Source organism: Macrotis lagotis, chromosome X (assembly GCF_037893015.1).
Source record: "Macrotis lagotis isolate mMagLag1 chromosome X, bilby.v1.9.chrom.fasta, whole genome shotgun sequence".
NCBI lineage: Eukaryota > Metazoa > Chordata > Mammalia > Peramelemorphia > Peramelidae > Macrotis > Macrotis lagotis.
In genome coordinates this window covers 683318563-683334530 of record NC_133666.1, presented here as the reverse complement: position 1 = coordinate 683334530, position 15968 = coordinate 683318563, and the positions used below count along the sequence as shown (strand labels likewise).

The following is a 15968-nucleotide window of genomic DNA, read 5'->3' as shown; positions in this document are numbered from 1 at the left end:
AGGCAGAGATTTGAGTTAGTGGAGTACTGACACTGAAGACCTGAGCTGGGAAGTCAGGAAAGGGGATGGGGGTCACAGAGTCTGATATTTGAAAACAGAGGGTCAGGAGAATTGGGTCATTCTGGTTCTGGAATGGCTATAGACTAAATGTGTCATATTGGGCAAGCTACAGCATCTCAAGGGCAGCTGGGTGGTGCAGTAGATAGAGTACCAGCCCTGGTGGAGTCAGGAGGACCTGAGTTCAAATCCAGTCTCTCACTTAACCCCAGTGCTTTGCAAAAAATAAAAAAAAAGATACTTCATTTCATTGTTTTCTTAACTCCCAAAGGAAGATGTTGGAGTTGATGATCTCCAAGATCTACTTCCCAGGTCCCTTCCCACTCTGACATTCTGGCATTCTTTGTTCTTAGGTCCCTGTCTGTTCTCAGGTCCCTCCTAGCTTTGGCATTTCCTGTACTCAAGTCCCTTCCAACTCTGACATTCTCTGTGGTAAGGTCCCTCCCAGTTCTAGCATCTTCTCTTCCAAAGCCCCTCCCAGTTTTGACATTCTACAAGATAAGATCTGTGAAGATTCTTGGGTGATCCATGATGAGGGGAAGGAAAGAAAGAGACTTTGTAAGCAGCCCCATGGGAGCCCATGGAAAGGCTAAGAAAAGGCAGCCAAAGAAGAGAAAACAAAGATATGCTTCCTCCCCCACAGCTGTCAGTGGCAGATAGGTCAATTCCTAGCCAAGTCTAGCTAGCTTCTCCATATAGGAGGAGGGAAAGGAGAGAGCTTCAGGCTCGGGGTTGTACAACATAGCACACCTGGGGTCAGGAGGAATAAGAAGGCAGGTGGAAGGATGCTAGACATCTGGTAAACATAGGCATGGGCTGGCCTCTGTCCAGTGTCTTACTGAGTGAGTCTATGAACCATCAGAAACTGCTTTGGTCTCTGCCATCATTAGCTATGAGACCTCGGACAAATCATTGTAACCTCTCTGAACCCCCATCTCCTCATATGTCAGATAGGTATCATTCATCCATCCCACTCTGTCCTCTATGGATCCAGTTGATTCCAGAAATGTAATTAGGTCAGAAGCTAGTAAACTTTCTAGGGGGGTTTTTTAGGTTGTTTTTTTTTTTTTTTCTGTAACACAATGGGGTTAAGTGGCTTGCCCAAGGCTACACAGCTAGGTCATTGTTAAGTGTCTGAGGTCGCATTTGAACTCAGGTCCTCCTGACTCCAAGGCCGGTGCTTTATCCACTGTGCCACCTAGCCACCCCAGCTAGTAAACTTTCAATGGGGGCCTTGCACCCAGGAAATATGACTCTATATGAATTTGGATTTGATAGCTTCTGATAGCTTCCTGCTTTAAATCTATGACCCCTTGGGATAATATTTTTGCCATGATTTCACAGTAGAGGCAACTTCTGGTTTGAAAGTAAAGCCACCTTTCCTAATGTAGGTTGGCAATTTCTTTCTAATTTAGAGATTTAGAGGAGTATTCACTGAGAGGTTAAGTGAATTGTGGACCTTGTCATCTACCCTGCTGCTTCACCATGAGGTTCTCAAGTCTCTGAACTCCCTAAAGTTGAGCCCTCTGTGTATTATCTCCCCTTTTTCAATGAGAGCTCGTTGAGTAGAGAGATTATGTTATTGCTTTTATTTCAAAGTTTACCAAAATATTGGGTACATTTCTTGTTGTTGCTGAGTTGTTTCTCAGTTGTGTTTGACTCTCTGAACCCCATTTGGGGGTTTCTTGGCAGAGATTCAGGAGTGGTTTGCCATTTCCTTCTCTAGCTCATTTTACCTATAAGGAAACCAAGGCAAAGTTTAGTGACTTACCCAGGGACCCCAATTAGTAAATGTCTGAGGCTGAATTTGAACTCAGGAAGCTGAGTCTTTTGGTTGCAAGACTGGAATGTGTGTGGTGTGTGCTCTGCATACCATTCATTCATTCATAGTCACTTAGTTGTTTTGTTTAGGATTAGATTCTAGAAGGAAGGAGCATCAATGGCTCCTTAGTCCAATGCCTTCATTTTTGCACATGAGAAAGCTGAGTCCTAGAGAGGATAAATGACTTATCTGAGATGACTCAGATAAGTGTCAGAGGGGACAGGAACACAGATCCCCTGACTTTAGACACAGTGACCTTTCTATCGCACCATGTTTCTGAGACAAGGCTTGAGGTGTCTCCCTATCAATTGGACCATGGTCCCCCTTATTTCTGTTAATGTTATTATGATTCTATCCCTAATAACTCAGGTATTGGAGCAGAACCGGGATGCCAACAGGCACATTTAGGCGTGATGACATGAAAAGCTTTCCAGTAATGAAATCCGTCCAAAAGTAGAATGGGTTGTCTTAAAAGGTAGTGAGCTCCCTTTAGTTCCGTTCCATAAGTATCTATTAAATTCTTCCTATGTACCACAGGAATAAAGAAAAAAGAGACAGTCACTGCCCTCAAGGAGTTTATATTCTACTGGGCAGGGGAACAGCGTAATTGCATGATAAGTAAATACAAGCTATATAGAAAGTCTATACCATGTAATCTGAAGCTAGGAAAGAGAGAGGGAGGGAGTCTTAAGAAGCTACAATTTAATTAGCTAGGCTCTGCGAAGTAAGCACTTTGCAAAAATGAGCTCATCTGGCCCATGAAGCCAGGGTGATGGAAAGTGGTTCTTGCTGCACTCTGGGCTGGGAAGGCAGGCCGGGGTGGGAGCGCTTGATGGACCGAGGCCAAGCCTACCTTGCACTTGGGTCTGGTACACGATGAAGTAATTGGTTGTCCCACAGCTCTCGTATTCTTCGCCACCACATTTCTGGGCGCAGAGTTGTTCATCTTCCTGATCGTGAAGGCGGAAACGAGTATTGGGGAAACCACAGTGGCAGGCCTTCCCGCCCAGAGCTGCCAGGGGATACTCCTGGGGGTGGGGGGAGAGAGCATCAATGAAGAATGGTTCAGGTCTTGGACACAATGGGACCGTGGTCAACCATAGGTTTGCCAAGGGGGACCCGGATTCAAAGATCCCACTCCTAACGTAGAAGCCATGTGACCTTGGGTAACGTCATCTCTAGCTCTCAGCTTCTTCCTCTATGGAATGAACTCACTAATGTTCGTGGATGAGTGTGGGGATCCATGAGATAATGTAACTAGAAGATTTGCAGATTCTAATGAAAATGCCATTATTATGACAGTCACTAATACTATTTATTATTGTTATTGTCATCTAGGATGCTCTCTTGGGTAGCTTTAATAGCTTAAAACTGAGCTAAAACTTTGAGGACAATTATCTATCGAATATTTGGGGGGATTTTTTTAAGATGGTGGATTATAGCTTCTTTGTAATGGAATAAAAGTATTCGAATCTGAGTTCATTTTGATAGACTCATTCCTCAGTATTATTGTTATTACTATTATCATTTTAAAATATCAGTTAATAGGAGGAGGAGGGGGGAAGGGGGGGGTCACTTGGCATCATGAACAGAGCCAGCCTTAGTCAGGAAGACCTGCTGTCCTGTCCTATCTCTGACTCACATGACTGTGGGACCTTGGGGAAGTCCTTGAACCTCTCAGTGGCCCTAGGCAATGCCAAGTCAGATGGTGAGATCCATGACTTCCTCCCTCTCCCAATGCAGATTGGCTCCTCTGCATCAGAACAGAGACAGATTCAAAGACCCATGGGCCTCCTTGCTGTTCCCCACAATTGTCCTTCCATCTCTTCAGCCTATGTGCAGGAGTTTTCCTTGACTGGAAAGACAATCCCTCCTCACCTCTGACTCCCTATTAGTCTTCATGCCTCAACCTTACCATCTGCCCTACTGCTATTCCCTCCAACCACTGGGCATTGCTATCTGCCCAGCTGCTTCAGTGCTGGGCTCAGAGTCAGACACATAGCAGGCACTTAACATAAGGCACAACTGGCTTGATATACACTAAAGACTCCTAAGCCTTTCCATCTCTCCTCCCTCCCTCCCTTCCTTCCTCCCTCCATTCTTTCTTCCCTTCCTTCCCTTCCTTCCTTCCTTCCTTCCTTCCCTCCTTCCTCCCTCCCCTTCCTTCCTTCCTTCCTTCCTTCCTTCCTTCCTCCTTCCTTTCTTCCCATAAATTCATCTACATGCACATCTATCTGCTGCTCTATTCTTCTTTCTAACAGCAGCTGAATAATGTGTGAATTTGTCACTGGGAGGCAGGTCACTAAAAGCTCAGGGACTGCATCTTCCATGACCTCATTTGGAATTTTAAAGCACAGAGTTATGAGGGAACATTCTAGGACTGACAGGCAATTTCGCAACCGAGCCTCAGTGGTGGCAGGTTAATCAGGAGCCCCACTTTATTTACACCACGATCAGCCAGCCTCCAGAGGGAGCAGCCACATCACCTGGAACTGGGGCCCAGTCATGGCTCAGATTTAATTGCTGGGGACAGGCAGGCAGGGAGATACCTCTGGATGCTTATGACTGCTCCTTTAGGGAGAGAATCTAATCTTAGTGGCAATAGTGATTCATGATCCATGCTAAACTTGGAGCTCGGTGAGCCCTAGGAAAGAACCCTGACTGTGACACTTACTAGTTGGGTGAACTTGGGCAAAGAATTGTTCTTCTGAGCCTCAGTTTTCCCATCTATAGAATGGAGATAATGGTGACCTTGGTACCTATGTCCTAGGGATGATGATGATGTTTGCTCTTCATTCTCAAAGATGACCCTGATCTCAGGTTGGTGATGTCATAAGTACATGAATTGGATTGAAGTTGTGGGGGGGGGGGGGGGGGGCTGTGTTAAGTTAGCAGCTTCACTTTCTCCTCCAGAGCCATCTGGATCCAGTGAACAGATATGAATTAGGATGACTGGAGATGGCCCTGTTAACTAGGCAGAGTTAAGTGACTTGCCCAAGGTCACACAGCTCGTGTGTCTGAGGCTGGATTCAAACTCCCATCTTGCAATATCCTGGAGATATTGTGAGGCTCAAATAACCTAATGAATACAAAGTAATCAGCAACTATGAAAGTATGCCATACATATAATTTTTTTTTAATTTGGAAAGTCAATTTGTTGTAGTGGCAAACTTAGTATCAGGGAGACGAGTTCATATTTACCTTTGGACCTTTGCTAACTGCGTGACGATATAACCTCTAAGCCTGTGAGATAATGATTATCTATCTATAGATCCTACATCAAAGGGTTGTCTTGAGACTGCTGTGAGATCATGTGTGTAAAGTGGCCTGAAAGTCTTAGCACATGGGAGAGAGACTTGCTGAGATTGATTCATATGGAAGTCTGTGACCCTTTGACTTTAATACTCTAAGACTTCCATTCATTTGCTCAAAGTTGTGTCCTCTGCTTGGAAAACCCTCCCTCCTATTCTGCATCAATTGAATTCCTCACCATCCTTTAAAGTCCAACTGAAGGGTAATGACTTTCCCCCTCAGCCCTCACATAGCCCTATATTTTATCACTCTCCTTATGGAATTTATCATAGAATAATAGATTCTAGCCACCTGCAGTGGAGTCTTATTCTCCAAACACATTATAATTTCCAAGGCAAGGATCATGTCTTTTTTTCTAAATTTCCTATTTCCCTCAGGCCCAGCACAATGCTCTACATCTAGTTAGTGCCTAAAAATGCTCATTCTACTTTGCTGCATTACTTTGCCTGGGCAAGTGTGAAATATTGTCTTGCCTATGTTGGCTGGTGCTGATGATCTGTGCGTTCTCAATCTCAGGGTGTGATGATTGGAGTGGGTTTCATGGGGACATGGGGATGGGGGTAGAAAGCACTTTGGATTCAGTGAGTAAAGGGATCTGAATTCACTTACTAACCATGCCACAAAGTCACCTTGTATCTATGGCAAGTCACCCCAACTCTGAACCAATTTTCTTATCTGTAAAATGGGCATAACTATACCTGTGACATTCGCCATGTGGGATGGTTTTGATGGGATAATAATGTCTAGACTCAGGTCCTCCAGTCTTTTCTCCCCTCAGAACTTGAGCATCCTAAATTCCTTCTAAGGGTCTGGCTAGATGGTGGAGACCAATGTAATAGAGTGTATCTATTAAGGGTTTTGTGGAATGGAAAGAAGGAAAGAGCCTATCCTCAAGGTCAGGAGACCTAGGTATTAAATGTCATTCAGTTCCTGATAGAAACTTAGAAAAATGACTTCTCTTTCCTGGGCCTCAGTTTCCTCATCATGATGATGGTGAACAGAAAGATATTGTGGTTCAAATGTAGGGTCTTTCTCAATTCTGATCTTCTTGGTTCTAATACTCTCCCAAGTCTAGCACACTCTGTTCTAGAGCCCTTCCCAGCTCTATATTCTCTGTTCTAAGACCCTTTCCCAGGTCATTCATCTATTCACTGCATGAAAGTTAAATCAGTTATTACTAAAAGAAATGAATTCAGTCAATTCATTGGAAGGTCAAATACTGAAACTGAAACTCAAATACTTAAACTGGCCATATAATGAGAAGACAGGACTCATGGGAAAAGATCCTGAGGTTGAAAAAGATTGAAGGTAAAAGAAAAAGGGAATGGCAGAGGATTAAGATGTCATGGAAACAGTGAGAATAAACTTGGACAGGCTGAGAGATAGTAGAGGACAGGAAGACCTGGCATACAACAGAAATACATCAAAGAGCATCCACTACACTTCCCACCTTACCACTACCACCACGAACAGTTCCCATAGAACAACCCCCTCAAACCACCTCCATCATTGGTTCCAGCCCAAGTACTACCGGCTCACTCACTTTCTCTGTGCAGAAGTCGACACATTTGTCCACCGACATGTTCAACATCATGGCCGTCACAGGCAAAGCCAAGGAGAGGTTGTCGGGCCTGTGGAAGCAACCTCGGAATATAGCACTACCATCTGCAGGACCAAAGGGAGAGAAGAAATGAGCCCTGGGCATGTGAAAGGAAGGGTGGGTCAGTCAAAAAACTTTTACAAGACTGGTACAGAGAGGTTAACCACCTTGCCCAAAGTCACACCACAAATCCTTAGCAAAAGCTCAAATGAAATCATGGCATCTATCTTGAAGCCCCAGTTGTACTGTTTCCTTGTAGAAGCACTGAATGCCAAAACCAGACATTGCCTTTGAGTTAAATTCCTCCCATGCCCTCTTAGTTCATCATTTATCAAATTCTTCTTATGTACCAAATCCAGGTGGAATTGAAGCCCAGAGAGAGAGCTAATAGGTTATTTGAGACATCAATAAATCAGATGCAAAGCTGGGGCAAGGACCAAGATGTCCTGATTCTAATAATAATTTCAGTTGATATTTCTATGATTTTTCTGCCTTACATGTGCATTTCTCTCCATAGCCCTGTGAGGGAGAAAGTACAGTCTTCTCTCCATTTTCCCCAGAGAGGAGATGTAGTTTGTCTCAGGTAAAGGGTAGAAGAGTGAGATTTGATCTCTTTTTGGGCTAGAGACCAGAGGACCCATTATGAGTGTTGAATCTGCTAGAGACCAGTGATGCCGTCAGACTTGAAGGGGGGGCTCGGGGGGATTTGATGAGCACCTGGATGCTCCCCTAAGAAGGAGCCTGGCCCCGCCTCCCCAGCAGCTGCAGCTCCCCATTCATGGAGACAATGCTCACCATTGTCAGTTGGCAGAAGCTCAGCTGTCCAGAGAAAAGCACAAGGGATGTGAATGGAACCCAGGGCCCCTGCTCTCAGGGAATGAGCTTTGGGCTCAGCTTTGTCTGTGCTTGGGTGGAGGGGAGGGTGTGCTCATGAAAAGCATCTTGGGTACAGCTCCTGCCTTGTAACTCAAGTCAGCACCCTTCTCTGGGACTCAGTTTCTTCAAATATAAACATAATGAACTTAGATAAGACTATTTCTAAAATCTCTCCCTGTTCTAAGGCTTCTCCCAGCTCTGACATTCCCTATTAAAAAGGATCTTCTCTCTATGGAAAGGGGAGCAGTTTATGACTAAGGAAGAGATGGAGAACATCACCAAAACCAAACTAGGTTATTTCGATTACATTACATTAAAAAGCTTTTGCACAGATGAAACCACTGTAACCAAGATCAAAAGAAATGTAGTAAACTGGGAAACAATCTTTACAACTAATGTTTCTGACAAAGGACTCATTTTCAAAATATACAGAGAACTGAGTTGTATTTTTTTTTAAAAAAAGCCATTCCCCAATTGACAAATGGTCAAAGGATATGCAAAGGCAATTTACAGATGAGGAGATCAAAGCAATCCATAGCCACATGAAAAATTGCTCTAAATCATTACTTATTAAAGAAATGCAAATCAAAGCTTCTCTGAGGTACCACCTCACACCCCTCAGACTGGCCAACATGACCAGAAAGGATAATGATCATTGTTGGAAGAGTTGTGGGAAATTTGGGACACATTACACTGTTGGTGGAGCTGTGAACTCATCCAACTTTTCTGGAGAGAAATTTGTAACTACACCCAAAGGACAAAAAAATGAGCATACCCTTTGACCCAGCAATACCACTACTGGGTCTATACCCTGAAGAGATGAGGAAAAAGGGTAAAAACATTATTTGTACAAAAATATTGATAGCAGCCCTGTTTGTGGTGGCAAAGAATTGGAAATCAAGTAAATGTCCTTCAGTTGGGGAATGGCTTAACAAACTGTGGTATATGTATGTCATAGAACACTATTTTTCTATCAGAAACCAGGAGGGATGGGAATTCAGGGAAGCCTGGAGGGAATTGCATGAACTGGTGCCGAGCGAGATGAGCAGAACCAGAAAAACACTGCACACCCTAACAGCAACCTGGGGGTGATGATCAGCCTTGATGGACTGGCTCATTCCATCAGTGCAGCAATCAGGGATAATTTAGGGCTATCTGCGATGAAGAATACCATCTGTATCCAGATAAAGAACTGTGGAGTTTGAACAAAGTTCAAGGACTATTCCCTTTAATTTAGAAAAAAAAAACAAATATCTTATCTGATCTTGTTATCTCTAAGAATTTTTGTTTTTTCCTTAAGGATGTGATTTCTCTCTCATCACACTCAATTTGGATCAATGTACAACATGCAAACAAAATAAAGACTGACAAATTGCTTTCTGTAGTGGGGGTAGGGGGAAGGAAGAAAGATTGGGAGAAAAATTATAAAACTCAAAATCTTTAATTAAAATAAATTAAATTAAATTAAATTAAAAGGATCTTCTCAATTGTTACATTCCTGGTTCTAGGATCCCTTCCAGCCCTGGTATTCCTTTTTCTAAGGTTCCTCTCAGTTCTTACATTTTCTGCTTTATTCTCCACCCCTTACTCCCAGTTTAGTCTGGAGAAGACTACATAATAACATCTACATTCAGCTATTTCCAGGACTGTCTCTTAAAAGAGAGATTAGACTCATTTGGTTTCGTGGGCAGAACAAGGAACAACAAAATGGCAGAAACAAAGTGAGATTTGCTGGGGAAAGGGGGGAGTGGGATGGGTAGAGAACAAATATCTAAGACCTCAAGTGGAGTGGGAGCCTCTGAGGCATAGTATGTGCACTTCTTCAATGTGGATCATCATCTTAGAGCACAATAAACTTGAGGGGTTAGAGGTCTCCTTCCAAGGAGCTCAATACAACATGTAGAAAAAGAAAGAGGTTACACTAGAGCTAAGAGGATCTAGGTTGCCTTTGCAGTCATGCTACCTGGGGGCCTTTGGGGCAGTCACCTCCTCTCCTTCATCTGTAAAATTTGGGAGTTGGGTTCCTATGGTCCCTCCCAGCTATAGACCTAGAATGACCTAGCCTTCTCAAATGAGAAAGTTACTAGGTCTACAAACATTAACTGCCTACTATGTACAGGCTCTATGTTAAGACCTGGCAATACATATACAAAACAGAAAAACAGGTTGGTTTGGTTATGCCACCATCAAGCTTCTTCCTCCATTTAGAATCAGGGACCACTGAGGTCCCTTCCTAGCATACTATTTCTTGATTTTAGAATTGCCAATCCCATGCTGATTTTCCCAGAAATCTCCTTGCAGGTCCCCCAAAATGAGGAGGCTGATGGGGAGGAGCAGTGATTGGAAGAGATCAAGTCCCAATGACCTGGATTCCATAAAAGCCAACACTGGATTTGCTGCATGGCCGGGACAGCTCTTGAACTTCCTTGGCCTTGGCTATAAGGAGACCAGTTAAAGGGGACCAGAGCCGCTGCTCTTTTGATTTAGGGTGACTGCTGAGCTGGAGAATGAGAATAGCTGAGATTCACCTGGTGGGACCTGAGAAATCCTATCATCTCATTGTGCTGGGGATTCACAATGACTATTCCCATGTCACTGAAGCCCAGCAACACAGGGAGAAGGGGAAGAGTTCTCTTTGGTATGAAGACAGAAGCCAGCTCCCTGGGTAATTAGGTTGGGCTCTGCCATGTTAAAGAATACAGTGGGGAATGAACCAGGCCATGGAACTGTGGTTTATTAAAGGCTACCTATACCCAGAGATGAATTGAATTAGCCCAACAATTCAGAGATAATGTGAACCCTCTATTTTTAGTGACTAGCAACAAAACCCTTCGACCTGGTGGGACTTTCAACTGCCTCCCAAGTCTGAAGTCATTCCCCAGGGACAGGACAGGGGACTGGAAACTGGTAGATTTCACTGTAGAAGGAAGTCAATGGCTCAGTCACCTTGAGCTTGAACCCAGGCCTAGGACAGCTCAATGGCACCGGAGATAGAGCAGTGACTCTTGAATCAGGAAGACCTGAGTTCAAATTCAGCCTCAGACACTTACGAAGCTGGGTGACCCTGAACTTGTCACTTAACCCTGATTGTCTCTCATCCAGGGTCATCTCTAGTCATCCTGATTCATAGCTGACCATATCTGATAGCTCCGACGGAGAAAGGAAGGCTGGTGACTTGGTACAGGACCCCCCACTCTAATCCAATTCATGTGCTTGTCAAGGCCACACCTCCCTGATGTCATGGTCTTCTTTGAGAATGAAGGACAAACGTCAATTAGACATTACTAGGGCCAGATATTGTGCTACGGCCGAGGATGAGAAGGAAATTGTGTCTGATTTCATTTCACCCATCTAATGAGGGAGGCGACATATAAACAACTAGGTACACACACGATGTGTACAGTGTAAATGGCAGCTAAGTTCGGAGCAAAAGTACTTGAGGTAGAGAGGGAAGAGGAGTGCGGAGAAGGGAGAGGGAGATAGGAACCAGGAGAAACTTCCAGAAGAAGCCAGAAGGCAGAGGTGAAGAGGGAGCTCATTCCATGAATGAGGAAGTGGATCTTTGAGTCCATCTATATCAAGAATCATGTTTAGAGAACCATGGTTATGAAGCAATTATAATGAAAAGTTGGCAGGAGTGAAAAAGAGTACAGAAGACTTGGATTCTATCCTTTTCTGTGTGACTATGGGCAAGTCTCTTGCCCTCTCTGGGCCCTGGTTTTCTTCTCTATAAAATGAAGGTGTTAGACATGATGACCTCTAAAATGCTTTTCATATTTCTAGGTATCACTATATCTCTAGCTTTTATGAACTTTTAGATTGGAGACAAGATACTTTCCTGTTCTATGCCTCAGTTGACTAATTTGTAAAACAGGGATATTTATTATACTTAATTTGTAGGAGTTGTTACAAAGCCCATGTGAGATAACATGGGTTATTTTAGAAATGTGACCTGGGGTGACTAGGTGGCGCAGTGGATAAAGCACCAGCCCTGGAGTCAGGAGTACCTGGGTTCAAATCCGGCCTCAGACACTTAATAATTACCTAGCTGTGTGGCCTTGGGCAAGCCACTTAACCCCATTTGCCTTGCAAAAACCTAAAACATATCTATATCTAGCTATCTATATCTATATCTATATAGATATTAGAATGAAAGCACGTAGAACAGTGGATCTACCTTCCAGGACAGTTGTAAGGGTCAAACAACCTAACATATCTCTAAAAGTGCTTTGCAAACCCTTAAGTACTATTTAAATAGTTGCTATTAACTGGATAAAGAGTTAGCTTTAGAGTCCACCATGAGGACAAGTCCCTAAGGCAAGGAGAAATGTGACTGAGTGGCATCAATGGAAGAGGGGATTTTCACACCAGAAGACCAATCATTCAATTCAATGGGCACATTAAGTCCCTGCAGTGTGCCAGCCACAATGCAGTCATTGGGGTACAAGATAAAAATAAATCAGTCTCTGCCCTCAAGGAGATTACATTCTATGGAGATGACAAATGAAATCAGAGACTGATAAGATTTCGGTCAGAACAAAAACCAAAAACTCCAACAAACAAACAAAAACTGTGACTTAGATAATAGTAGTAAAATTTACTTCCAGAAAACTCTTCAAGATTATGTTACTGGTTGAGTTACCAACTGCAGTTGCAGGGAACGTTCTTTACATCAATAAAATCAGGTTCCTATCCCTCTTTCTGTCTGGCTGTCTCTCTCTCCATCTATTTGCGTAGCCATTCTTCCATCTGTCTGACTGTCCCATCCTTATATCTATCCATCTATCTGCTCATCTGTCTGTCTATCTGGCTACCTATCCATCTATGCACACACATATAAAACTAGTATAATAGATAGGCCAATCTCAAAGTCAGGAAGACTTGAAGGATCAAGTCGTATCGCCAATACATTCAATCTATGGGACTTTGTTAACTCTCTTAAGACTAGTCAAAAAAAAATAATAAAATTAAAAAAAATTTTAAAACACTAACAAAAACAGAGGCTATTCTGCATTGATCAAAGGAGCTTGGGAGTTTTCTCTACCAAATGAAATCATGGGTCCAGACACCACTAGTCCCCTCCTTACCAAGAGATTCAAATGAATTGAACGAAAGGTAGTTTTTCAATGAAGAAATCAAAACAATTTAGTCATATAAAAATGCTCTAAATCATTACTGATTAGAGAAATGCAAATTAAAACAACCTTGAGATATCATTTTACACCTATTAGATTAGCTAAGGTGACAGAACTTAGAGGGAATGTGGAAAAATTGATACACATTCATGGTTAGTGGAATTGTGAATTGATCCAATCATTTTGAAAGATAGTCTGGGATTATGTCTAAAGAGTTATTAAACTATGTATACCCTTGAACTGTTTCCAAAGATGGTTAGGAAAAAAGGGAAAAAAATCTATATGTTTTAAAAATGTTTATAGCAGGGCGGCTAGGTGGCATAGTGGATAAAGCACTGGCCTTGGAGTCAGGAGTACCTAGGTTCAAATCTGGTCTCAGACACTTGATAATTACCTAGCTGTGTGGCCTTGGACAAACCACTTTAACCCCATTTGCCTTGCAAAAAACCTAAAAAAAATGTTTATAGCACAAACTCTGGAAATTGTAGGGATGCTCATTAATGCTAATCAAGTTGGGGTACATGCTTGTAGAATGCTACTGTGTTATAAGAAATTTTGATCTCAATGATCTTAAAAAAAAACATGGAAAGTCTTGCATCAAATAATGAAGAGCAAAATGAATAGAGCCAAGAGAATATTGTATATAGTGGCAGCAATATTGTTTTAAGGACTACTTTAAGTCGGGAAAATTTCTTTGGAGAAACCCAAATTAACTATAAAGGACCTATGAAGGGAGATGCTATCTGCATCCAGGGAAGAAACTAATAGAAGTATGCATAGAATAATTTTACATATCTATATATCTATCTCTAGCTATAATATATATATATATTTGTGTTTAATGGTGTCCTCTAGGGTGAGGGAAGAAAAAAAGATATTTACATGATAATTTTATGGTATATTTAAAAGGAATAGCAAGTCATACAAGATAGATTTATAGTTTCATGTGCAATCATCTTTTTTGTTATTCTATGTTATGAAACGTTTGTTTCATTCCATAAATTAAAAATAAAATAAATTTAGAAAAATATTCAATTGATGGGCAGCTATGTGGTACAGTGGATAGAGTCAGGAGGACCTGGGTTCAAATCCAGCCTCAGACACATAATAATAACCTAGCTGTGTGACCTAAGGCAAGTCACTTAACTCCATTGCATTAAATACATTTAAAAAGTTTAAAAAGATAGATTTTCAATTTCATGTGCAATCAACTTTTTTGTTATAACATGTTAGGGAAATGTTTGTTTCATTCCATAAATTTAAGATAAAATAAATTTAGAAAAATATTCAATTAAGGGGCAGCTATGTGGTGCAGTGGATAGAGTCAAGAGGATCTGAGTTCAAGTCCAGCCTCAAAACCCAATAATAACCTAACTATGTGACCTTGGGCAAGTCACTTAACCCCATTGCCTTGCAAAAACCAAGAAAAACATTTAAAAAGTCAATTAAACATAGGATGACTGAGTGAAGTACCTTCCTTGAGTGAGGCAGCATAGATAGTTGGATTTGGAGTCAAGAGCCTTAGGCTCCATACCTGCCTTTATACATAGATGGGTTTGACAATGTAAAGACTAACAGACTACCTTCTGTGGGAGGTGGGGGGGAGGGAAGCAAGATTAAGGGAAAAAATTTAAAATTCAAAATAAATAAAATCTTTCTTTTAAAAAAAAAAGCCATAGACTAGTTTGACCACAAGACCCTAGACAAGTCTCTTCGGCACCCCCAATTGAGTGCCCCAGATAACATTCTGAGTCTAAGTGACAGATCAGAAGCACATTTCTATTGCTAAAGGGAGCTTTCTTGCTGAGGGCTCCCACAGATTTGATTAAATCACAAAACCTCAGATTACTGGCATCTATTATATTAGGGGTATTTTTGTGGGAGGAGAGGGCAGGAAGAGAGAGATAAGAGTATCTGGTCCCTCCCTAGCCACAGTATTAGATTTGGAGAATGCAGAGCATTGTATGGAGTAGAGAGGAGGAACAAGATCAGAGTAGACACTCAAAGTGAGCATTCATCACCTAGATGAAGATGCAGCAAAGAAACCTGTGAAATTTGCAGTATGGTTTCTTCAAAAGTCTGAGCATCAGCATTGGAACACGGAACAGACAGATGTCTCCCTGACAGAACTAGCCGTCCTCTCTTAACATGGGCTTCCAGGCTTTGGAGTGTCTTGAGAGTGATACACAGGAGTAGAGGAGAAGATGTCCTTTATAGGATTATCTCTGTTGCAGTGATTTTCTACTCATTTCAGGAAAAGAGGGCTCTAGAAATTATTATGATTTTAAGGGATTAGGCTAGAAATTTCTTTTGGCTGTCAAACCCAAATGAAAAGGCTTTTAACATTTCTGCCAGGCTTCCTATCTTCCAAGTGATTGAAGTTCTCACAAAAATCACCAAATACCTACAACTATTCATATGTGTATGTATGTGTTTGCATGCCAAATCAACACCTCTCCTATCAAATCCCTAGAACTTTCCGCTTCTCATATATACAGCAGCTAAAAACCACACACTGGCTAATGACAAGATTACTGACTAATCCCAGTATTAACCAAGGAGTCTGGCTAACATCATCAACACAGTCAACATCCAGTTAGCCCCATATAACTCATTCATAATGCTGTTAGTTTTACTTTCTATGCACAATGTCCTAGGCCTAAAAGTAATGTTCTGGACAGTGATTTTTGCTCAGATAGTTTGTATAGTAAAATTCTTTAGCTCAGAGTGCTCTCTGACTTTAAACACAGGCTAACCATTGGATTTCAGTTAGAAGGGGGGTAAGACATTGTGTGATCAACAATGATAGACTGAGGGGCGGCTAGGTGGCACAGTGGATAGAGCACTGGCCCTGAATTCAGGAGGACCTGAGTTCAAATGCGACCTCAGACACTTAATAATTACCTAGCTGTGTGGCCTTGGGCAAGCCACTTAAACCCGTTTGCCTTGCAAAAACTCCCAAAAAATAAATAGATAAATAGATAAACTAATGAATAAATGAATGAATGAATGAATGAATGAATGAATAAAAAACAATGATAGACTGCTCTCCATCCAGTAGTTCAATGAGCAAAGATAATTCTAAAAGATTTGTGATGGAAAATGCTATTGACATTCAGAAAAATACTATGGAGTCTTAATGGAGACCAGAGTTTACTATTTTTAA

The 15968-nt window shown here is 41.9% G+C and overlaps 1 protein-coding gene across 4 annotated transcripts in view; it reads right to left on the bottom strand.

Moving 5' to 3' along the window:
* Positions 1-15968, bottom strand: part of WSCD2 (WSC domain containing 2) — a 136518-nt gene that overhangs the window by 11476 nt on the left and 109074 nt on the right. For all 4 annotated transcript variants that reach the window (XM_074206059.1, XM_074206057.1, XM_074206060.1 and 1 more), the window contains 2 exons: positions 6735-6856; positions 2733-2907 (listed from right to left, as the gene is read on the bottom strand). In XM_074206059.1, the coding sequence (XP_074062160.1) occupies positions 2733-2907; positions 6735-6856 (297 nt within the window). The remainder of the gene's footprint in view (positions 1-2732; positions 2908-6734; positions 6857-15968) is intronic.